Genomic DNA, 25,954 nt, shown 5'->3' with positions numbered 1-25,954 from the left:
AAACTTGGCAGAAAGGAATTTTTCTTAAAAATAATTACAAATAAAATACTTAATAACTCCAACATAAAATAAATGAAAAAATTACAAGGAAAGAATAATATAATAATACAGGGATATATGGGGTCCCATAGTTACAAAACTAGAACTAAACATGTAACTATATCTACGTTCAGTGGAAGTGTAGAATGCTTCCACCGTTATAATTATAAATAAAATAATAATAATTGGAGATGTAAGTATAGTCTCCCAATATAGATAATTTGATTCTATCTTCGGGACCTTGTCTAAGGGGGGTACTTTAAGCAATTTGTTTTAGTTTTATTTATTATTATTTTTAATTCGATTCTGAAATATACATTTCAGATCAAGTAACCATTAAGCTTTAGGATTCCGAAGGCAAGCTCACGCTTGCTGCCTCCAAAGTTTTATGCTACCTAGGTAGCTCACACGCACTCATGTCATGCTCTGAAAGCAGAACGGTACCGAGGGCATGTATCACTTCTGTTGCCATAAGCCCTATGGGATAGTCTTGGGAACATCGACGTTGCACGCCTGTGACTAGAAGTAAAACTAAAAATATACAAGTTTAAAATCCATCAGCTTAACAATATACAGCCTTTTAAATATATCAAGGGGATATAATAAAGTCCCTGAGTTAAATAATAAAATACCTTATATAAATAATTCAGAGATGTATAATTATAGTCTCTAAATGTCAATATACCATATTCAGCGAATGGTTCTCTATCGTTTCATTTATTGTTAGAACATTTTATGCAAATAAAATATATTTCTATTTCTATTTGCTCGAATTTCATGTGCCCGAATGTATCGTTTTCTACAATTTTCATTTGTCATAAAGTAATTTATTTCTGAAATAGTAATTTCTTCAGAGTTGATATTAAACTAACCTAACCTACTGCATTCTACATATATGATGACATTTAAAAAAATCCTGAAAACAGCACGGTTCTATATATTTTATGGCAAACGTTGGTATGGCAAGTGAAATTAGGGCAAGTAAAGGTAAACGCATTCATTCATTCATACATTAAAAGTAAACTAATTATACAATCTTCAGAGGTGTAAAAAAGCGTCCATGGTCAAAATTAATAATAATTATTAAAATAAAGAGATGGAGATGTATAAGGTCTCCAAATGTAAACCTGATCCTCACCAACGACTGCGACCAAGAGTGTAGCGATTTAGACACGTTAACTAGGCGTTTTTTAGCTTTTTATGAATAAATCTTTACTAAAACTTATTTTTTTTTCAGAATACCTCCAAGTCTTGTCAAAATACAACAAGAACAACCGATTCCCAAGTAAGTTTTAATAAATAAACTTTTTTTCGACCTCGGGGTCGAAGACTGTCAAGAGCTGGCCCAAGATCGCAATGGTGGTGAGTCGTGTCGGAGGCTAAGACCCACTTTGGGTCACTGCGCCCAGCTAGTAATAGCAATTTTGTTTGGTACTTCTTCACACTTGAACTGTTGAACGGATTTGAATGAAATTTGGTATGTACATAGCTGGACATCTTGAATAACACATAGGACATGGGAAAGGAATAAAATCTAAAAAAAAACAACCGTTAAACTTCGAGTTATGAAATATGGCATAGTTGCAATTGTTGCCCACGATTCCCACGGGAATTTTGAAAATTCCCGGAATTTCAATTCAACAGCCGTATTTAACGATTTACGCTGGTTACTAGATAATTATCAAAACGTTATCGTTCCGTGAGTGACAGATACATTAAAAAAGCGAAGGAACGACTTACGTGTTTTAGTAACGTTGTTATCGTACGCTTGTCACGATGATCTTTTTCCACGTAACGTTATTTTTCACCCATCTCTATGCTGCGCATACGCAACTATTTCACTTGTGCGGTCATAAGAGTAGCAAGTTTTAGTGTACACTATCACCTGCGTAATAGTAAAGTGTCCCTCAATAATTTTCTTATGCAGATTTTTTTTCTAGATCTCTCCGGTTCTGCACAAGAGATTTACGAAGTAATCAAGAACGTACAGCAAACCAGATGGAATGGTGCATTCAGCAATACTGACCGAGGCATTTACAACGGTAACTCTAACGGCTCAAATGGTTCAAATGAATCTGATAACTCAAATCAATCATCAGATGCGTTGAACAGTAGCAACGGTAGTGGCAGTGAAAGTTTTTTGACGAAAGCTGACAGTAGCAAACGTAGTGAATCCTATAATGTCAACTCCGTTGCTACTAGAACTAACCAACGATCTGATAGCTCTTACGACAGAAACGAAAATTCTTTGAGCAACACGGAAGACTCACAAAGTGGCAGCGAACTTAGTGACTCCGAAAACACCGCCAAGTCATTATCTAATGCTCAAAGTAGCACCCAAAAATCAAACAGTGAAACATCACACTCAAAGGGATCAAATGAATCTGATAGCTCAAATCAATCATATGATGACTCAAACAGCAACAAACGCAGTGGCAGCGAACTTAGTGACTCCGAAAACACCGCCAAGTCATTATCTGATGTTCAAAATAACACCCAAAAATCAGACAGTGAAACATCACACTCAACGGGATCAAATGGATCAAATGAATCTGATAACTCAAATCAATCATATGATGACTCAAACAGCAACAAACGCAGTGGCAGCGAACTTAGTGACTCCGAAAACACCGCCAAGTCATTATCTAATGCTCAAAGTAGCACCCAAAAATCAAACAGTGAAACATCACACTCAAAGGGATCAAATGAATCTGATAGCTCAAATCAATCATATGATGACTCAAACAGCAACAAACGCAGTGGCAGCGAACTTAGTGACTCCGAAAACACCGCCAAGTCATTATCTGATGTTCAAAATAACACCCAAAAATCAGACAGTGAAACATCACACTCAACGGGATCAAATGGATCAAATGAATCTGATAACTCAAATCAATCATATGATGACTCAAACAGCAACAAACGCAGTGGCAGCGAACTTAGTGACTCCGAAAACACCGCCAAGTCATTATCTGATGTTCAAAATAACACCCAAAAATCAGACAGTGAAACATCACACTCAACGGGATCAAATGGATCAAATGAATCTGATAACTCAAATCAATCATATGATGACTCAAACAGCAACAAACGCAGTGGCAGCGAACTTGTTGACTCCGAAAATACCGCCAAGTCATTATCTGATGCTCAAAATAGCACCCAAAAATCAAACGGTGAAATATCAAGCTCAAAGGCATCAAATGGATCTGATAGCTCAAATCAATCATGTGATGACTCAGACAGCAGCAAACGCAGTGGCAGCGAACTTAGTGACTCCGAAAACACCGCCAAGTCGTTATCTAATGCTCAAAGTAGCACCCAAAAATCAAACAAATCTAGCAAAAACGCTGTTGGCTCTCAATTTGACGAATCACAATTCAAAAAATCAACAAGCGATAGCAGTCATAAAGCATCTGATAGTTCCAGTTCTCAAGAAAAAGATGTTAATTCAGTTGATGCGTCCGGCAGAAAATACGATAAGGAACAAACCGATATAACCAGCTCTCGGAACTCTGCCAGCTCACAGATGGATAGCCAAACGACTGGTAAGCAAACGACGAAGGTAAATCCTGACGGCTCCAAGGAGACTGTATACAATTATAATAAATCTACTAGCTCATCTAGGGAACAGGCTACAGAATCAGAATCTTCTAGTACCAGCCATGAGAGCTTGTCCATCTAAGCTTGACAGACTTCGACCAACAGCTACGACTATTTGCATACAACCACAACCATCAATAATACAAACTAGATTAGATTACTAAATTAGAAGGGCCTTCTTGTTCTTTGTCTATTGAAGCGTCTAGTCGGAAAGTGATCAAGTCCACTTTTTCTAAATCGACCGACGAACAGACTCGATATTGTCGGTATCCCTAAAATCCTTACAAGGCTTTTTTGTCCCCTATTATCAGACAACTGTGCAGAGAAATTTGCAGTACGTTTGTTTTACCTGGGCAATATCTGGTCTGGTATTATAGAATCTAGGGTGTTGCATTTACTAGACAAGCGTGCTCAATTTTAGGACACTATTTCGATTGTGGCCAATTACAAAATTATTTTGCAAAGTCCATCAGCAACAAGTCCAGTTCATCTCAACAGTGATACGATAAAGACCACAGGCTAGTCTTTTTCAAATCTCTCACTCTTTGAAAGTGAGATATCGTCTGTCACTGCTCAGCCATTTTACTCCTTTGCTAGACTATGAATCCAAAACAAAGGGTTTTAAATCTGTTTAGAATCCCATCTGATGTTGATGATGCACTTAGTTGTAGTTGTCTGAAAATCCTTAATACTGTTTGCTTTTAATTTTTTTTGCTTTCGTTTAAACTGCTGTGTATTTTATTTTCCCATGTTTTGTGTTCTTATTTTGCAATGAATAAATGATGTTACAGTCTTACTTGTTTTATTGAATACACATAACCCAAGTGCTTACACTAAAATTTAATCTCCAATTAGGCATCTCGCGTAGGTACTAGATAGCCACGGCTACGACCAGTGACCGCAACGACCAGATTACTTAAGAAACCATATGGATGTCGAGCTGGCCGCAACCATAAACATAATATTACTTAGACGAACAGATCTTGCTTGACAGCTTGACCGGAAGTGAGATGGGGCTGTCTGTGTAAATTTGTAAATGTCTGTGTGAGTTTTAGAGTTGGCCTCACTGGTAAATATGAGTTGTCGATAACCATAGGTACTATATCCCCGGTATCCCCGTATATCCGGTATCGTCATATAGGTACTTAAGGTACACAGTACAAATAAAACTTAAGGGCTGTTGCAGTAAAGTAGGTACTAGAAACTTCATAAACATTTCTAAATTTAAAAAAAAAATGCCAGCAAATATCGGACACTCCCACTCTTGTCACTCGTCGTTAACTTTACACTAGATAGTTAGGTACCTATATTCGTATGTCAAGAGTGTAAATAGTAAGCTATGAATAAAACACAAACAAGATAAGTACATACTTAGCTTAAGGTATTTTAGTTAGCGAGGCACAAAAGTCCAATTGTTATCTCAATATTAAAAATGACTCGAACGAAAAGTATGAAAATTATCGCTAAATTGACAAAACTTTATTGGAAGAATATCGATAAAGGTATCGATAAAAATATTCAAAATCTACGCCGTAAGTGCTCAAGTTCACGGATACAATATATTTTTATTTAAGACATAATTAATTATAAGAAATCAAGCTATATTTATGAAATAGACTGTTTATCGCTTCATATTAGCATTATATTAATAAGTAAGTTTGACAATACATTCAATTAAATTTAGACATAGCGGTAACATAATCTTAATTAAACTATTGTTAATCTGTATTCACACTCGCAGACTACCTACCAAGTTACAGGCTCAGCCTAGTTTGGAGTCTGACGGAACTTCTTACTTACTTGTTACTTGCCAATCAATAAGTACCGATATAATTCAAGATCCATTAGGTCCCATCACTAAAGGAGCCTCTGGTATACATTACATGCATATTACGTTTCTTCACTTAATTGTGCTTTGAATTGAATAATTGATTATTAAACATCTGATAGCTTAAATTTATTTCGTATAACATAGTTCTTTATGTTCATATATTTTACGCCAGTCATATTCAGGCTACAACTGAAATATACTTCCATATATTTAGACCGCAGCAACTTTTTTTGAGTAAAACGAAACGTGCATCAAGTGTCACCGCACCATGCTACAATGAAAGCACTGTAATCTGGCCGTTGCGACCATTGGTATAAATCTGTTCACTCACGAATGCGCGCCCCTCCACAGCTAATTATCAATGTGCACGAGTAAACCGTGGTGAGTAAGCCGTGGTGGCCTAGTGGTTTGACCTATCGCCTCTCATGCAGAGGGTCGTGGGTTCAAACCCCGGCTCGCACCTCTGAGTTTTTCGAAATTCATGTGCGGAATTACATTTGAAATTTACCACGAGCTTGCCGGTGAAGGAAAACATCGTGAGGAAACCTGCACAAACCTGCGAAGCAATTCAATGGTGCGTGTGAAGTTCCCAATCCGCACTGGGCCCGCGTGGGAACTACGGCCCAAGCCCTCTTGTTCTGAGAGGAGGCCTGTGCCCAGCAGTGGGACGTATATAGGCTGGGATGATGATGATGATGACGAGTAAACCTCGTATTTTAAAATGTGGAGGGGCGCGTCTTCGTGAGTGAACAGATAGTAGAATAGTATACTCTTTGAACGAAAGAAGAACATTTGTTCATGATAAATTATAACTGCAAGGAATTCCCCTTAACACTACGGGCAGTACCTAATGGAAAATTTCCGATCCAGGTTGCATATATATGATTAGTAGGTATTGCAGCATTACAACGCTGCATGCGAGTTGCTTGTTGCATACTTTTTGTTCATTTTCCAAGCATTTTTACTGGCCGGTTGTGTGCTGGCAGTTAACTCTTTTATATTACACATTTGGTTTCTGATTTGAAAATTGAATTCTTTGATTCGTTGGTTCGACTGATGTTTTTGTTTTTGGCCTGGATTCCTTGATCACATGTTGGATAGCGCAGAGCTCTCGTCCTGAGTGGCAATTTTGATTTTAAAAATATTCTGCAACCAGTTTTTCCTTTGGTGTAGTGATTGTTACCAGAGTCAGTACAAGTGATTTTACCAATTGTGTGTGGCCGGCTTATGCCGCAAGATATTAAGCGTTTGCCCGCTGCTTTTCTGCTGCACGCCCGTGTGACGGGACTTTTTAACAATTTCTCCGATACTGCCGATTTTCATCGGGTAAGTTTTGATTCCGTGGTTGTCTAGGGACGTGGTAGTTTGGGTCTTTTCCTTGTTGTGGGCTAATTAAAATTCTCTTTTCAGCCCTACCTATACCCCTACTAACATCCTGTTCTACCACCTACTCTACACGTGATGGGTGTCGCCATGTGATTATTATCCGCACGTTTAATCTCGGGAGACTGGAGCGTGTGACGTCTACTGCTCCGTGGGATCCGTTAGCGTGGAGGTCCAGAAGAGCATACCGTTTCGTGGTGAACTGTATTAAAAAGAGTTTAAATAACCTAATTACCCCTATAAAATAATGCTAATAATGTTTTGCTAATATCATATATGAAAGACAAACGTATAACAGTTTTTTTCGCTCTCATAGATGTTAGGTTGGTCACCCGGTGAATACATGCATGTAGTCATTAGTACTAGCTTTCATCATTTCAGAGATTACCTAAGTTTTTTAATATTGTCTTTTGTATAGGTTTTTAGGGGATGATTTCCTTTTCAAAATTTTAAAAGGCCTTTACAAAGGCGCGTTTCTGTATCGAATTTGGATTTATTTGGCTTGCGATTGATTAACTTTTTTTCCATAACCGTACCAATTATTATGTCCTTACGTACCTAATTCAATAGCTACTTCGTCCAACAACATGTGATACCAAAATCTGTTCCTTTTTTCGTTTATTTTTATATATATTTTTTGGTTAATTTTTTATAACAATTTGTTTATTTTTTGTGTTTTTTATAGTTATTTGTGTGTTTTTCTTTTAAAGTGCGGCTGTTTAATTTTTAAATAAAAAGTGTTTACTGCAAAATTCTACGTGTTTGTTTTATATCAGCTGACTAAGGTCTACGGGCACCTTCTGTGCTCATGGGTCCTTTAGTTTTGCTGCAGTATATAATAAGTAAAACATGCTACGAGTATGCAAAGAATATGTTTGTGCAGCGCGCCTGTACACTTTATAATTTAAAATAATAAAATGGTCGATATACAGTCTGTTCAATATAGGAATGGACAGAAGGAAAATAGGTTCTTTATAACACTTCAGGAAGTCTTAATAAATTGAATTTGTTTAGTATACGGTCCAAACTTAGTTCTAATTAAAATATCGAAGACGTCAATATTGGTTTCAATTATTCATTAACTAACTGTTGCCCGCGACTACGTTCACGTAGAATCCGTTTATTGCTATCCCGCGGGAACTATGCAACTTAAGGATAAAAACTAGGATTCTATGTCCATCCCCGGGACTTGTACTATCTGTATACCTAATTTCACCTAAATCGGTTCAACGGTTAAGGCGTGAAGTGGTTGGTAACAAACAAACATACGTACTCACAATCTTTCGCAATTATAATATTAGTGAAATTAGCTTTGCTATTTTTCATATGATAATAATTTAAATACAATAGAAAACTTTCCTATTCTGTTAAAAACAGAAACGTCTGCCCATAAAATACCTAAAGAGGCAGAGGTAAAGAACATTCTGCAAGAAACGGAACGTTTATAATATTGCTGACTCAAGAAAAATATTCTGTACATTATTTATAGCTTTTAATCGCCAGTTTGGATCAAAATGTGATGACCTTTAATCATATACTTACTACTACTTTTTACTTATTATTGTTGTCGTTATTGAATTTATTGCTACTCTTTTATTTTATTTTTAAATCCTCTTGTACAAATTTCCACGCATATATATGTATATAGGTATTTTATAATTCTTATATTTGTCATGATTTATATATATATATATATAATATAATATATAGTTTTTTCTTTTCCCGCAATAATTACGCGTTCGGTTACGTGGGTGCACACTCACCGGGGTTCAGCTGAAAACCAGCGCTGCAGCTCTGGTTACAGGGCTACGGCATATGCTGAGCTGAGTCCTTTTGGCATCACACTACAACACAATATCTCTTATTTTCTTCTCTTTTCCTATTTATGTTTTTACTGTGTTTTTGTTGTGATGTAGTGTGTTTTTCTTGTCAATAAATGTTGTGAGTTGAGTTGTGAGTTGTGATATACGAATAGTTAACTTTTCACAACTAAAGCACTGCACCAAATTTTATGAACTTTGGAATTGAAAAAAGCTTGCGCTTTATAGCAGAAACTAGGAGTAGAATATTTTTTAAACAGGGAATGAGAGCGGATCAGTCCACGAAACACAGTTATAAAATTTTGTAAATATAAATATAAATCGAATTAATATTATGTAGAAAATTACATATATATTAATCTACTAACAAAGTAAATAAAATTGTGACTTCATCTTATTACTTCTTTTATTCATCATCATCACCATTATAACGATTTCACAAAAAATGTTTAGAAGCTCTTCTTCTGTGATCTTCTAGAGCCCAATGTTATCCTGAATGGACTATAGATATATTTAACTGTACAGTAAACTCAATAAAAAGTGTATTTAGTAAGTAGTTATATTTTGGAACGACAACTGTTTGTAACTAAATTCAACTTCAGTAGTATGTGTATTATTACTTTATTAGGTTTTCAATACTCCACAATTCGTTGTCTAAAACTTGGATTTTTTTTTGGAAACTAGGTCTACATATTAATTCAGCCTGTTATTAATATCTGTATATGAAAGAAAGAAACTAATTTATTTATAGCAGCAGTGACACGTTACACAGGTAGGAAAAATAAATACATAGGTAAGTGGTGTTGCCGTTATAAAAAGGTTGGTTTTTGGAATCTTTTTGTATTTTACAATGCACGTGCTCGGAAAGTGCCTCTTGACGTGGGTCAACATATCCATAGAAAATTAGTGATTCCTGCACGCATCCACAAGTGTGCAGTAAAGTTGTATGGATTTAACTTACCGCACTTGTGCGGTAAAGTAACTTTTTAAATTGCCAAATTATGTCCAAACTATTGTTAAAAAAATAAGTCTAAAGAGTCGGCTTTGAACAAATAAGAAAACGTTTGATGCAACCAACTGAATATTTACTGATAAGATAATACAGATTAAACGGGACAGAAAAGAGAACATTAATAAAAAATTTTTCACGTAAACCCGTATTATAATTCCGTCTAAAGTTATGAAAAAAAAGGAAATAAATTCTTGAGTCCAATTCGGACCGTGCGACGTCAAGCGCGCGCACTCGAAAGTTAACCAATGAGCTTCCAGTGCGCGCGCACGACGTAGCACGAACCAATCATGGTTACCCGTTCGCGCCTGTCATGAAACCCCGCCAAAGTAATGTTCATGAGTTTAGTCCGGTGAATTAATTTTTGATAATTGATAAGTAAATTAAAATGAAAAGTTCAAATGATGAATTTATATCTGACTTTACACCGCCTTACGTCCTCCGCGAAGCACATATTGCCAGTGACAAACTCAATGCTGAAATACGTGAACTATAATATACATACCTAAGTTAATAAACATCGTAAATTGATAGAATAATTTACTTCTACACACATGGATATTATAACATCTACCGGTACGTCTTATCCTTATTTATTTGCTTTTATCTATTAGAATTAGTGAACCAATTTTGAGTTATTTACAGTTCCAAAGCTAAACAACCTCAGATTTACGGTAACATTTTGTTAAGGTAGATTAGATACATAATATAAAAAATATACTTGATGATAGTTAACTATTACTCGGATTTATTCACGGGTTGCACTGATATTTAGCATTATAGGAGCGTGCAGGAGATAAGGACTAGCCAATATAAGTGTGGAAAATGTCAAGCAACAAGGACTAATAATTAATCATAAAAAATCACGATACTAAAACAAAGTCTCCTTTACCTATCATTAGTAGCTGTAGCTGTTCTAATCTTCTGAGTCAATGATTGTTATGAAAGTTGGTTTAATAAAGTGTATACGTTAACGAATTTGGTTTGGCGTGCATGTCGGTATGTATATCTACTGCCTGCTACTGTAGTAAAAGGAGTATGGTAAATAAATGATGTAGTCACTGCCTTGATTTTTTTCCTCGCTTAATGCATTGTAAAACGTTGTATGATATACGTGTCGAAAGTAGGAAATTCCCAACTCGTGCCGGCTCAAAACACTCGCTTCGCTCGTGTTTCAAGTTCTCCGCCACTCGTTGGGAATTGCCTACTTTCCGCACTTGTATCATAAATAACTATTATATTTCAATTCCAAATTTTTGTTACTTTTACGGTCATCCCCTAACCCATATTGAAAATACAAACTGAAATACAGATGCACAGAAAAAGCAGAAAAATAAGACCAGCGCTGGGAATCGAACCCAGGTCCTCAGCATCCCGTGCCGCGTGCTATACCGCTACACCACCGCTGGACAACGGTACAGACACGAATTTCTCCTATGCACCATATATCTCAGCCTGTTTGTTCTTATTTAGTCACTTAAGCAATCAAATTAGGATTGGTTTTTGGAAATAACAATGATTATAATAATGTATGTATGTATGTAAACTCTTTATTGTACAAAAGAGAAGGAACAAAACACAATAATCTATATAAATAAAAATGAATTGTAAAATGTGTTGCTAAGCGCAAAACTCGGGAACCACTGGTCCGATTTCGCTAAATCTTTTTTTGTTGTGTTCGTGTAGAAACAGCACTGGTCTTCCTAAAAATTTGAAAATATACGGGATGGTAGTAAGTATTACAAGGAAAACTATAACGGTTAAGTTTGCTTGAGAAATATTTGTAGTTTAGGAGGAAATAGCAGCCTAAGGTATAAAATATTACCTAAGCTTGGAAGATTCCGTATAAAATACGAAATCTTTAGAAACATATTACTTATTTTTTTCGTAGTGGCTACGGAACCTTATTTTCTACACCATCTCTAAATCTATTTCCCCACCCCTTTGTAAAGTAGTCCTTCCTTCTTTCTGTAAAAAAGGTTGCCTGGAAGAGATCGCTCTTAAGCGATAAGGCCCCCTATTGCTCACCTTGTAATTTTTTCTCTGTGTATCTGTTTTCTGTATCGCTTACTAAATCTGGTATACAATAAAGAGTCTTTGTATTGTATTGTAGGTGGGAACGATGAAATTTTAACTGTCCATTAATTAAAGTGTCGAAATTAGGCTCCAAGTTACTTGAAGTATCCCCATCCCAGTTCTAGGTAGGTGCTTTCCTTTTCTCCTCTTTTACATTTACTTCAAATACTTAAATAAAAATACATTTTTTTCCAGTTTTATTAATGATTGTATTTAAAACATTTGTATTACAGAGAAATTTATAATAATAATAAATCGTTTATTGGGTAATACATCGTTAAATAACATGGTGTTTGAGCCCTCCTAGTAGGTATAACCATACCTGTATCAGGAGGTCTCGCTCTTTTATTCATAAAAAAATCGTCCCAATTATGTTACATAAACGGTGTATAAAATATAAGAATTTGTTTAGGAACGAAATCTATTTATCTGGCTGTTGTAAAACTGGATTCTACATGAATGAAGCAGGCGAGTTGGTTCTGTAAAAAAAAAACCATTTATATCATTAGAATAAAGCTTTTGCCGTCTTTAAACGACTTCGAAAAAAGGAGGAGATTATCAATTCGATAAATTATGATTGGTTTTTTGGAGTCTTTTTGTATTTTTTATTTCAACTCCAAATTTGTTACTTTTACGGGTACCCCGTGAAACTATATCGAAAAACTATATAAAAAATACAAAAAGACTCCAAAAAACCAATCATAATTAATTTGATTGCTTAGTAGCCACATCTCTTGTCTGGGTGAGCGGTTGGTACCGAAAGAGTGTGACGTCTGTCGACGCTACATAGATGTCGCTAGTGCTGCTGCTTAAGTAGCAAAGTAGAAATAAGCAACCTGAGATATGTATGCATAGGAAAAATTCGTGTCTAGATTCCTGTCCAGCAGTGGTGTTGGGGTTATAGCACGCATCACGGATTGCTGAGGACCTGGGTTCGATTCCCAGTGCTGGTCTCTTTTTCTGGTTTTTCTGTGCATCCATGTCTCAGTTTGTATAACGATATTATCAATTCGATTGTATTTCTTTTATTTTTTATTTTTGTTACCTCAGAATTTTCCGAAACTATAAGAACTACATATTATTATATACTGTTGAAACTTAGTAAGTAGATGTATTCTGTGAACCGCATTAAGATTTTCACATAAATAGATAAAAAAACAATAAATTTTGGGGGTTCCCCATATTTTAGGAGTGGTAGGACCTTTTGCAAGGTCCGCCCGGATTGCTACCACCATCTTGCTCGCTAATCCTGCCGTGAAGCAGCAGTGCTTGCACTGTTGTGTTTTGGCGTGGAGAGTAAGACAGCCGGTGAAATTACTGGCCCGTGAGGTATCCCATCTCGGGCCTCTAGGTTGGCAACGCATCTGCAATCCCACTGTTATGGCAGATGTTTATGGGCGGTGGTGATCTCTTACCACCAGGAGACCCACTTGCTCGTTTGCCATCCAGTCGAATAATAAAAAAAAACTTAGAACTGAAACTCAATTTTTTTTTTCATCAAACCCAGGGGTATCTATGGATAGGTCTTCAAAAATGATAATGAGGTTTCTAATAAATAAAATTCTAAACTGAATAGTTTGCGCGAGAGACACTTCCAAAGTGGTAAAATGTGTGTCCCCCCCTGTAACTTCTAACATAAGAGAATGAAAAAACTAAAAAATAGGTATATATGATGTACATTAACCATGCAAACTTCCACCAAAAATTGGTTTGAATGAGATCTAGTAAGTATTTTTTTTTAATACTTTCGTCATAAATCGTAAAGTAATGGTAGGCGTCCACTAATTGTCCGCATCGTACGCTTCGGACGTATCGGATTTGTTGCTTTGTATAGAAATGTGCGATGCTTACGATGCGGACAGGTGGACGCACTTATATGAGTTTCTATACAAAGAATACTACGATCCGTTGCGTGCGATGCGTCCGATGCGTATACGATACCGACAAGTGGACGTTTACCTTAAAGGAGCCTTTTATTTTATGTTACTGGCTGTTACTTGCTGCCCTTCATGGGCGAGCCCGACTCGCACTTGGCTGCTTTTTTCCTTATGTAATTGTACTTATACGCCATTTCCGACTAGCGTGAAATTTGAAACCAAAATGGCGGGTTTTCTATTAAGTCCTACTGGTAGGACCGTGTACGCTATGACTACACAACTGTTGAACGAGCTGGGTCTGAATAACAAAGTTTAAGTACTATGGGTAGGACCTTGGGCCTTAAGAGGTAGTATATATGTGCGTAACATTAAAAAAAAGCGTTTAATGTATCTCAATCACTTTAATAGAAGGAGACTTTATATATTTCTGGCAGGAGCGAAAGATGTAGAATGTCATTTAGATGGCAATAAAAAAGTAAAAAAAAGTTATTAGTACGATTGTGAACTAGGGTAGGGTAGGGTAGGGTAAGGTAGGGTCGATATTATGATGATGATTTTTAAGGTTTCTTGTCGCTTTGCGTGTTATAACTTACCATAATGGAAATTAGTTTAGACGGCATGTCCCGATGTGAAACCTAAAAAGAAAAAGAACATTACAAGTTGGATAATATCCAGGATGTAACATTTAGATCGGTCAGTATGGGAAAGTCTGAAACTATACGACATACGAAGATCTGTTCTTAGGAATTTAATTCCATCCATTTTATTCATTCTAGAAATCGTGTAATACCAGTTATTGTTTAAGTATAACATACAATACATATCCAAATAGAAAATAATGTACTTCAGTTTCATTTTTCAAAACGACCGGGTTCCCGAAATGAGTAAGTTTTTTTTTTAATGCGCCTATGAATGCAATTTTTCTTGTTACTAAACCGATGACATGTTTGCCAAAAATGGATCTTCGTATGTCTCATATTTTCAGACTTTCCCACACTAACCGATCTAAACGTAGATACAATATAGATACAATACATAGTAGATATAATACAATAGAAATCAGAGAGTACAGTCGCTAACAGATAGTACTAAGAAACCGAGAGACTGCTAAGGAATGGAATTCGCTCCCATCACCTATATTGCCAGATAAATACAAGCTAGGGCTCTTCAAGTCTAGAGTGAATAGGCTGTTACTGAACCTTTCAGTGTGATATAACTTTGGCCGCATCTGTACTTATTAGGTAAGATATATTAGGGGGATATAATATATTAGGGCAGTTCTACGTAAAAAAAACAGGTCATGAGCGTGTCGGACACGCCCAAGATAGGGTTCCGTAGCAATTATGTTTATGCCAAATTACAGCTTTCTAGTATAGACAGACAGACGGACAGACATGGCGAAACTATAAGGGTTCCAATTTAACTACGGAACCCTAAAAAAGATATCGTAACGGGCGAGATACGCAAATATTTCGGAGCAGTATTACATTTCAAGAAATATTTTTGTAATTTTTGACTACTTTATCGCAAAGCAAGCCTGTAATGATAATTATTCGAATGTTTAAAATAAATAAATACAATAATAAATAAATAAAATCGCTACGCCTTATGCATATCAGTATCCCACAGTTTAAATTCATTGTCATGTGGTCATAATTTATTTTCAAATTGTCAAAAACGATTTTGAATATTTAATAGATACGCGAGAAGTTTTCAAGCAGCACGCTCGACAACTGCATATGTCAACCTGCCGAAAGAGCTCGCATGTGAAAGATACGCTTAGGGGCCATTCATTTATTACGTCAGACGATTTTTGCCAGTTTTTGACCCCCTCCCCCCTATGCAAGAAAAAAAGAATTGCCCTCCCTGGGTCATATTTATTACGTAAGAATCTAAAGGAAAAAATGAATACACGTTTGGATATTTAGCGACGTGCCGTCTACGCAAAACAAGTGACGACTAGTTTAAAAGCGGGTTCCCGAGAAGTGCAGTGCCGTGCCTCTAGTGTGGCGTTTTCACAATTCATTCGTTTACTATTCGAAGACGTAAATCGAGCGTTCGATCGTCTATACGTAGCCGCCACATGTCCACGGTGCGGCGTCGTCACCCGTTTTCGTTACGATACGCGGACGAAATAGTTTACGTAGCAAACCTCACAAAAGTTGTTGCGCAAAATTTCCGCTAGAGGCGCTGTCCGTGTTTCATACAAATTAAGATTTTAACGCGACCGCAATCGAGACGTATTTTGTGAACGGGAAAATACAATAAGCGTACAGGCGGGGCGGATCCGTTGCCATCGTTGAAATCGTATAATCTTAACTTTGCGTTTTTTTGTGATCTTACGAAAGAACTATCAAGACCCCCTCCCTTGTAAGAAAAAATAAGACCTGGTCGATGCCCCTCCCCCCTAAATCGTCTTACGTAATAAATGAATGGCCACTTACCAAAAGTTCTAATATCCACAAAGAGGGTTTGTTATAAACGAAATATCGCTAGATGGCGCTGACGCCAAGTCAAGCGGTCTTCACGTTACTAATATCGTGAAGACCGCTTGACGTTTCAGTCTTGTGTGTGATTGGCTGATTTAATCATTTTTTTAACCCATCATGCGGGATTTACACTCGCGTACGTAAGATTCTACAGTTAGGACCGATTCAAAATCGTGACTACCTCTAAAATTCTGGCTAGTGGGTATTCTTGGACTCTTTCGTTGGGGTTAAAAAAAAGTGATGTAAATAACTTACCCAAGCTGGCTTTGTTACTTATTCCTGAAGCAACTGAAAGCAAAGATTAACATTTAGGGTCTACGCTGGCTGACGCTTGCGCGGAGCGGGTGGACTATTAAACAGTAGTATGAGCAGTGCTAACTGATGCGCCTGCGACGGATGAAGGTGGTATCATATGGTTCACTCGGATGAATGTTCTTTCGAGTGAATGCTTCAAAGTCAAAGTCAAAATATTTTTATTCAATTTAGGCTCTAACAAGCACTTATGAATGTCAAAAAAAATCTACCACCGGTTCGGAAAAACCTCTGTCGAGAAGAATCCGGCAAGAAACACAACGAGGTATATTTTTTTTAAGCAGATTTACAATATTATTAAATGATATGTACTTATACATCACAAATATTTAACACAACTTTATTTTTAATCATTAACTTTATAATACGCCTTAGATATTAATGTCTTCTTGACAATAGATCTGAATTTTGTATCCGTTTCATTTATAATATTTTTTTGGAATTTTATTATAAAAACGTATGCAATTTCCCAGAAACGACTTTTTGGTTTTGGCCAGTCTGTAAGATGGAACTTTAAGCTTCCCTGTGTTTGTAGTAGCCTTTGGCTTATCGACGTTAGTGGGAAATCACAATGTTCTTCCTTACATACATGATTATTTCAAAAACATAAAGCGACGGCAGGGTTAGGATACCTGTTTCCTTAAAAAAAGATCTTAAAGATTCACGCGTCTTCATTTTTCTTTCATTCCATGTTCACACGGCTTAGCTAGAATGACGTAAAAAAGAACATTCATCCGTAGTTTCCTTATATGGCGTCGAATGAAGTCGTACTCGCTCCAGTGTAACACCGTTTTGCCGCGACGTTTGACGCGACGTCCGCCTGCTACAGGGTTCGAGACAAAATGGCCGCACAGACTAATAAGAGTAATGGCCGAATCCGAGTGAACGTTCTCTCTGAGTTCAAACTGTTCATTTTTCTTTCATTCGGAGAGGAATGAATGATGCCAACACCGCTGGATCGGTTCATTAATGAATTCATTCGGCACTTTTGTTTCACTATGTGATCAGACCGTCTGATACCACCTTAAGACGGTAAATTTTTCGTTCATTTCTGTCTTTTATTCGGCATCTTTCACTCGAAATGACACGTCTAAACACAAATTGAAACAAAAGTGCTGAATTTTGCATTCATCAGTTTATGACTGAGTATTTATCTAGATAAATACTCAAAGATTTTTGAGCATGCGCAAAATACGGATTATGACTTTTTTATTTATTTTATAAAATATGCGTGTTATCTAACGGCAGTGGCGTAGCTACCGGAGGGCTAGAGCGGGCGGTGCCCCGGGGCCCCCAAGCTCAAGGGTGCCCCTCGGACTGTGACTTACAAACTGTAAATGACAAATCTGGAGTAAGTCGAATACGGAACATGATGAATACGAAAAAAAAAACGGTTTTAAATAGCTTTAAATCCAAGTTTCGATTCTACTTACATAACTGAGCTATTTTTATTCTGCAACTTTTTAAAAATATGATCACTCTTATTTATTTTTCATACAGAATAAATATAGTTTTCAATGTATGCTGTCAATCTTGTATTGTGATACATGATTGACAGCACATTGATGCATGTTTATCTAAGAGAGATTTCAAATAAACGTTAATAATTATTCAAAGGTTTGTGCAGGTTTCCTCACGATGTTTTCCTTCACCGCAAAGCTCGTGGTAAATTTCAAATGTAACTCCGCACATGAATTTCGAAAAACTCAGAGGTGCGAGCCGGTGCAATGATGCGGTGCGGTGATTCAATGGTGCGTGTGAAGTTCCCAATCCGCACTGGGCCCGCGTGGGAACTACGGCCCAAGCCCTCTTGTTCTGAGAGGAGGCCTGTGCCCAGCAGTGGGACGTATATAGGCTGGGATGATGATTATTCAAAGGCCCCTGTACCAAGAGCCAGCGAGAACACCGATATATCCGATACACTGATTCAACTAATAACTTTAAGGATCAATAAACTATCTAAATTCAAGTTACAATCCATGAGGTCTTAGAAAAACCTTCGGGTTTCGGGGGAAATCGGAAGGATTCGTAAGTAGAAAATGTCAATTTTCTTTTTGACTTAGTAGCAATCCATCACGCGAAGAGTGCACTCGTTGTGTTTTCATTGATTTATATAGAGCAGTTAAAACCACCACTTACTAATTTATTTAGTTTGTTATTTTTCAGAAATTGATTTCTATGGGGAGTCAACTTAAACAGGGTATTTCTGTAAATAGACAATAACGGGAGATTGTTTATAATGTATATACATATTTTGTAAAGAAGATGAAAGTTTGAAGAAAAGTGTTGATCGTAAATATTTTAATAAAGTTCAAGACCGAGTTATAGAATCAACGGGGATTTCGAAAAGTACATTAAAAAAATATTAAACGAAAGCAGACCAAAAAAAATCATTGTACATACTCAAGAAAAGTAGATACTAAAACAGCTCTATATATAGTTCCAAATAAAGGTAGTGTGTTAAGACGGAGTGTTCTCTATTTAAATTAAAGATGGAAGAATTCGAAAATGCTAATTTTGTTTCATTTGTATCATGACAGAAAGTCATATTGTATTAAAATTAGGAAAAGATAAAGAAGCGTAATATTATTACAGTAAGGTTTATTTTGTACTGATGATTATTCTTTACATAACTTTTTACGGTAACTTTGAAAAGTTTTGCAAGTTGATAACAGAACAGAACCGCATATCACGATCGCGTGTCATCGTCTATACCCGAAGCATGCTTCTAAAATCCGAAGGTTTTTTTAAGAGCTCACGGAGTGTATTTAAAAATGTTACAAAACAAAAGTAGCTTCGTTATTTGAGTAGAATTGAACCTTCAACTTAAAGCCTCATTCTGAAAATACACTCTGTATTTGACCCCTACCAGTGCTGGTTATGTAAGATGGTTATGTACGGGGAACAAGGTAATTAAAATTCCAATTTTTTAATTCCTTTTTTTGTTTTATAATTAATATTTACCTTTAGCGGAAACGTGGGCGGCCAACGATGGTATGCTGTAAACTGAAAAAAAAAACAATAAATATTGAAGTAAAAAAAAAGGAACATCAACCTGTAAAGTTAAAATTAAAAAATCTATTTTGGCAAAAAATGTTAGACCCTTGGGGTCATCCATAAATTACGTCACACATTACGTCAAGGGGGGGCAGGCGGTTTGTGACACAGAAACAAAATAAGTACAATTTTCATAGCAATACATGTGACAAGGGGGAGGGCGGGTGGTAAAAATTAGCAAATTTGGTGTGACGTATTTTATAGTCAAAGAAAGAATCGGCGAACTCTATAAAGGGAGGGAAAGGAGGGGAAAAAATACGATCGATTTGAGAAGCACCTCCGTTGATACCCTGGAGGACTGGCCGTGCGCTGGTGTGGGACGCTACCTGTACAGACACCCTGGCGGCACACTGGCTGCGTCCTACCTACCAGCAACTACCACATATGCGGGGGAGGGGGGGGCAAACACCCGGGAACGCCTCAAGGTCACAAAATATAGCTGTCTCGGTGCCCACTATCATTTCTTTGCTTTCAGCGTCGAGACTCTAGGTCCTTGGGCACTGGAGCTACACAGGGAACTCAGCAATAGGTTAAGGGAGGCAACAGGCAATCCTCGCGCCGGCAGCTTTCTCGCGCAAAGAATCCCAATCGCAGTTCAGCGCGGGAATGCTGCCTGCGTGATGGGCACCATGCCAAGAGGCTCACCTCTCTTTTTTTAATTAAGGTTTAGATTTTGTTATTTTAATTTAATAGTAGTTTTAGTCTTGTATTAGTAAAACAATATTGACGTCACTTATAAAATTGTATATGTAAAAATATGTATATAAATATAAATGAATCGTAAATGTATTGCTAAGCTTAAAACTCGGGAACGGCTGGACCGAATTCTCTTATTACTTTTTTGTTGTGTTCGTTACTGTCAGGAGAAGGTTTTTATGGAAGAAAATTTTTAAAAATTACAAAGGGGGCAAAGCCGCGGGCAACAGCTAGTGAATAAATATGAGACTTACCTCCGTTTTTGGAGTAGGTCAAGAAACACTAGATAAATTTAGAAACTAAAATCGATTATGACAAAACAATCAATCGGCAAAGTCAGTAGCAGAAGTTTCGTTTTACTCAAAAAAGTTGCTGCGGTTTAAATATATGGAAGTATTCAGTTGCAGCCTGAATATGACTGGCGTAAAATATTTGAATACATAAATGTTGCCACAAAAAAAATCTACTAGCCTAGGTAGCGTAATAATCGGATTAATGATGACATTAATTATTTTATCGACTCAAGTTTCGACCATTTCACTCTCTAGTCTGTGATATTGACAGCTGTCACCCGCACCCTTCTAGAATGAAAGTAGTGTAAACACTCTTATTTGTTACCTTGGCAGTAGAGTCGTGAATCATTTAAAGTACCGTAACCGCTCATCTACTTCTGTTGCTCTCTCTTCTGTTGACTCTACCCTAAAGGCTGTTGACTAAATAATGGTCACTTACTTCCACGGGCCGCGGTGCCGGCGCCAGGTACGAATTGATTGGCCGTAGCAGCGCCACCGGTGGCGACTGAAAAGAAATTGGTATACCACGAAATATAGGCACTTGGTGGTAACAGAGTTGAGTTTGGTCACACTCAGGCGATGTGAACAAACTCAATCGCAACCAACACAGTAAAAATAATATTTGAGTATTTTTATTTATCGTATAAATCAATGATCCAAGCTACTTTTACATTTATCAGAGTTACAATAATAATAATAAAAATAATAATAATAATTTATTATCTCATAGTTACAATAACAGTTTACATTGCGTTATACCTACACGGTGTAACATTAGAACAAAATTAGTGCTATGAAACTAAAAATTCAACCAGTTTTGCAATTTTAGCTTACAGTGGTCCTACACTAGGCGCAGCTTGTCTCGTAGGTAACCAATCCAGTGACAACTTCCCATTTCAAAACGCGAAAAGTTGACAAAATTAAACAAAGAAAAAAAAATTTTTTTTGACTAGGTATACCCGCTAAAAATTAATTTGTTTATTGTTTGTACACTTATGTTTTCTATTTGAATGTAACGTTAAATTGTGTTACTATTTGTATGTACGAGATTAGACAAAGAAGGAAATATACTAGCGTCTGACGTGTGACGTTTTAGAAAGAGACAGGACCATACATACGGGATTTGCATGAAATCCCAAAATCTCGGCTGCTAAATTATAGACACGATAATTGATGCGGCTATTTTTTATGTAACGTTAATGGAATTTACAACGTAACATGGAGGCAATCCGGAATTTTGAATGAAAGGTATAGGTAGTGCCACAAGAGCTGAGGTCACGCACACAAGAACATGTCATGTAATGACAGGGGAATTTTGAGATTTACTCGTTCATTTCGTTCATTCTCCATTTGGCAATCAGTTCTTTTTGTAGCTGTGCTTCAACTCTCGTGGCACTACCTATATGTAGCTGAAAGCCTGGAATGAACGTTGCTTTCGCAAAGAGACGCTCTTCCATTGAAAGCTCTTCCATTAAACTAATTGATGTGAGGTGTCCAGCTATACTCGGCTAGCCAGATGACTCGGCTTGCCTGTTTGCCGCCTTCAAATATATACTTAGTATGTTTTTTAAATAAGTTTTTGTTGGCTGTACTTGCATTGTCATTTATACAACATTTCTGTACCAAATTTCAAGACGCCATTAACCGTTGAGGCGTTCCGTCCTGCGGAGACGTCACTACCAGATTATTGTATTGTCACGCAATTTATATAAGTATGTCAAGTCAAATTTTAAGTCAACCAGATCACTTGCAAGATTTGACCTGCACATACTACAATACATACAATACATACGTACATAAGCACAAAGCAAGTTAAATAAAAGCTTGTATAAATATACTCACCATTGTCAGAGGTGTTCAGGGCGGCTTGGGAAGTCGCGTCAACATCTGTAAAAGAAAATTATTACGCTATAAATATAGATTTCTAGCAATCGCCCAAAATAATGCTGCGAGCGTATGGATGTTTGTATGTCAATTTCTATGATTATGAGCCTCTCTAACGGCAAAACAGTTTTTAATTATAATAATTATGAGGTACCATTAGATTTGTCTATGTCGGAGTGACATAGTGTATGCATAATAATTCAAAACCGCGTCCGCATTTACATAATTATAAAGGAAGCGCGAGCAATATTCAGCCCTCTCCAATTATATATTTGATGCGCTTGCGGTGGAGACGACCGGTTGTTGGTGCTCGGAGGCTGTTGTTTTTTAAAGAGGTAGGACGCCGGCTGCGGGACCGGGGATTAGACTCTCGCTCCGAGTTGTTCTTGATGCAAAGGCTATCTATCGCCGTTCAACGCGGCAAAGCGGCAAGCGTGTCGGGCACCTTTGCGCCAGGAACGATTCGAGGCGGTCTTTTTTTTAGTAGTTATTTATGTGGCTGGTGCATAATGAGAGGCATTAAAGTACGAGTGTGGTTTTATGAAACGAGCCGAAGGCGAGTTTCATAATAAGATCACACGAGTGTTTTAATGCCTAATTATGTATAGCCGCATACATAACTTTATCTATATGCATATCATAAGTTTTCTATAATATATTCAGATATGGCCTGTATTTTTAAGTTAGTGTTACTGATAACTAGTTTGAAGTACCTACCAAAGCTTAAATAAAACAGATAATAAAAAACCAAAGTTTTATTTATAATAATAATTATTATCTACATGCATGTCATAAGTTTTCTACAATATATACAGATATGCATTGTTAAAAAAAGTATTACCGATACTTTAATGTAAACATTAAGATGCACTGTACTTTAATGTGAACATTAAGATGCACCCGCAGATACCAGGTTTCTTAATAAAGGCCATTTGATAGTCGTTTCTGAACATATAAGTAATAGGGAAGTTATGATATGCATGTAGATAAATATTATTTAAGATAGCTAGTAGATTTATTATTTAGTAGTATTTAGCTCTTAGGTTTAAGATTGTATTTTCTATAAGTTTATATATTCTTAAATATTTTTTTTCTTATTATAAAGTGAATAATAAAATTCAATCTACTTACACACATAATCGACCAGTATAAAAAAGATATGCGGTAACAAGTGTGTAATTTTTGAGAACATAATAAACAGTTCACATATATAGTGTGCAATTTAAATTGATTGTTCAATTTTATTTTCTATAGATTTGAAATAAAATACAATTAGAAAACTATTTAAAACTGAATATAAGCTGCAATTGCATAATATGCAATAGAAGGTTTACTATCATTTGGCAAGTAACGTTTAACAAATGATCTTTTCACAAAAAAACGTTTCGGAAAATATTCATTTCACAACCACTTCATATCATAAACTGGAAACTGCTCATATCAAAAATGATCATTTGATAAATATACTTTTAACCCTTAATAAGGCATCATTAAATATTTAATAAGGAAGCCGTGGTGGCCGAGTGGTTTGACCTATGGCCTCTCAAGCAGAGGATCGCGGGTTCAAACCCCGGCTCGCACATCTGAGTTTTTCGAAATTCATGTGCGGAATTACATTTGAAATTTACCACGAGCTTTGCGGTGAAGGAAAACCTCGTGAGGAAACCTGCACAAACCTGCGAAGCAATTCAACGTTCAATTGCAATTCGTTTCGTGTCTAGTTTCTGGTTCTGTTGCCGTTGTCCGCGTTGCAGAATTTAATTTATAATATTTATTAGTTTGACATTTGGAGACCTTATACATCTCCATTTCTTTATTTTAATAATTATTATTAGTTTTTGACCTTGGAGGCTTTTTACACCTCTGAAGATTGTATAATTTAATTAATTTAATTAGTTTACTTTGACATTTAGAGACTATATACATCTCTGAATTATTTAGATTAGGAATTTTATTATTAACATACGGACTTTATACATCCCCTTGCTGTATAATAATTTTATTTTTAACTCAGGGACTTTATACATCCCCTTGTTATGTTTAAGGCTGTATATTGTTAAGCTTATGGATTTAAACTTTTATATTTTTAGTTTAAATTCTAGTCACAGGCTCGCGACGTCGAAGTTCCCAAGACGATCCCATAGAGCTTATGGGAACGGAAGCAATACCATGCCCTCGGTACCGCTCTGCTTTCAGAGCATGACATGAGTGCGTGTGAGCTAACTTTGGGGGCGGCAGACGTGAACTTGCCTTCGAAACCCAAAAGCTTAATGGTTACTTGACCTGAAATGTATATTTCAGAACTAAATTATTGTTATTATTATTTTAAAATTTATGACGGTGGAAGCATTCTACACTTCTACTGAACGTAGATATAGTTTAGATATAGTTAGTGTTTAGTATTGTAACTAAGGGACCCCATACATCCCTGTATTTCTTTTATTATTATTTTTTATATTTTTTTTTCTTTAATTGTATAATATAGTTTTTAAGTATTTTATTTGTAATTATATTTTTATGAAAAAATGACTTTCTGCCAAGTTTCTTGCGGCGCATTCTTCTTGGCAATGATGGTCTTTCCGAAAGCGCTGGTAGTTTAAAAAAATGACGTGTAAAAGTGCCCATTGCGGCCTATTTACTGAATAAATCATTTGAATTTGAATTTGAATTTGAACGGTGTGTGTGAAGATCCCAATCCGCACTGGGTCCGCGTGGGAACTACTGCCCAAGCCCTTTCATTCTGAGAGGAGGCCTGTGCCCAGCAGTGGGACGTATATAGGCTGGGATGATGAAGGCACCATTTATTGGAGCATACTCCCACAGAATCAAAAGCAGCTATCGAATACATACCTCACAAAGGATGTTTTTAAAGCTAGTAGTATTTTTAATAATTACAATGGATATTGAAACTTATTACTAAGACAAAAAAATATTACAACAATAAATATTTATAGGGTGGGGGGGGGGGGCTGATATAGGCTGAGTGAATAGGCTGTTACTGAACCAGTGAGATACACCTTTGGCTTCATTTGCACTTAACATCAGGTGCGATAGGGGTCAAACACGGTCAGTTATATGTTAAAAAACATTAAATTTAAAAAATCAAAAAATCCCACTGCCTTAAAAACTAAAAGGAAGAAAATAAGTCTAGTGGTCTAGAACAGTAGCTCATTTAAGGTTCAACCGTCGGGACACATTACCAAGATTTCTTGAGCTGGTTATTATTTGAATGGGTCCCGACTGTTGAAACTTACTTAAATGAGCTACTTGGCAGAGTTCTAGACCACTTGACTTATTTTCTTCCTTTTAGTTTTTAAGGCAGTCGGGTTTTTGATTTTTTAAATTTAATGTTTTATTTTATACTTTTTTGATATTTCTGTGAAAATGGTACATTAAAAGTATTATAACTCATATATATTTAGAATGGGATGATTTTTAGCTTTCATTTGATACCCATATTGTTTTCGCAGACGCCATATTGAAATAATTTATACCCTATGTCACTACGACAGTTATGACGAATCCATTAATACCTCATAATACGATAAAATCCGTTCAGCCGTTTGGGCTGCAGCGAGGACCAAAGAA

At 36.4% G+C, this 25,954-nt stretch overlaps 2 protein-coding genes across 4 annotated transcripts in view; both read left to right on the top strand.

Moving 5' to 3' along the window:
* Nucleotides 1-4,432, top strand: part of LOC141444903 (uncharacterized) — a 43,962-nt gene extending 39,530 nt beyond the window's left edge. For all 3 annotated transcript variants that reach the window (XM_074110655.1, XM_074110656.1, XM_074110654.1), the window contains 2 exons: nt 1,277-1,324; nt 1,980-4,432. In XM_074110655.1, the coding sequence (XP_073966756.1) occupies nt 1,277-1,324; nt 1,980-3,721 (1,790 nt within the window). In that variant the 3' untranslated portion in view covers nt 3,722-4,432. The remainder of the gene's footprint in view (nt 1-1,276; nt 1,325-1,979) is intronic.
* The window catches only part of LOC141444484 (uncharacterized), a 121,072-nt gene that overhangs the window by 84,600 nt on the left and 10,518 nt on the right, over nt 1-25,954 (top strand). The gene's annotated exons all lie outside the window — the stretch shown is intronic.

The sequence above is a fragment of the Choristoneura fumiferana genome, chromosome 30 (assembly GCF_025370935.1).
Source record: "Choristoneura fumiferana chromosome 30, NRCan_CFum_1, whole genome shotgun sequence".
In the NCBI taxonomy this organism is placed as follows: Eukaryota; Metazoa; Arthropoda; class Insecta; order Lepidoptera; family Tortricidae; genus Choristoneura; species Choristoneura fumiferana.
Note: the sequence above shows the minus strand (reverse complement) of the source record. Positions and strands in the feature narration are given on the sequence as shown.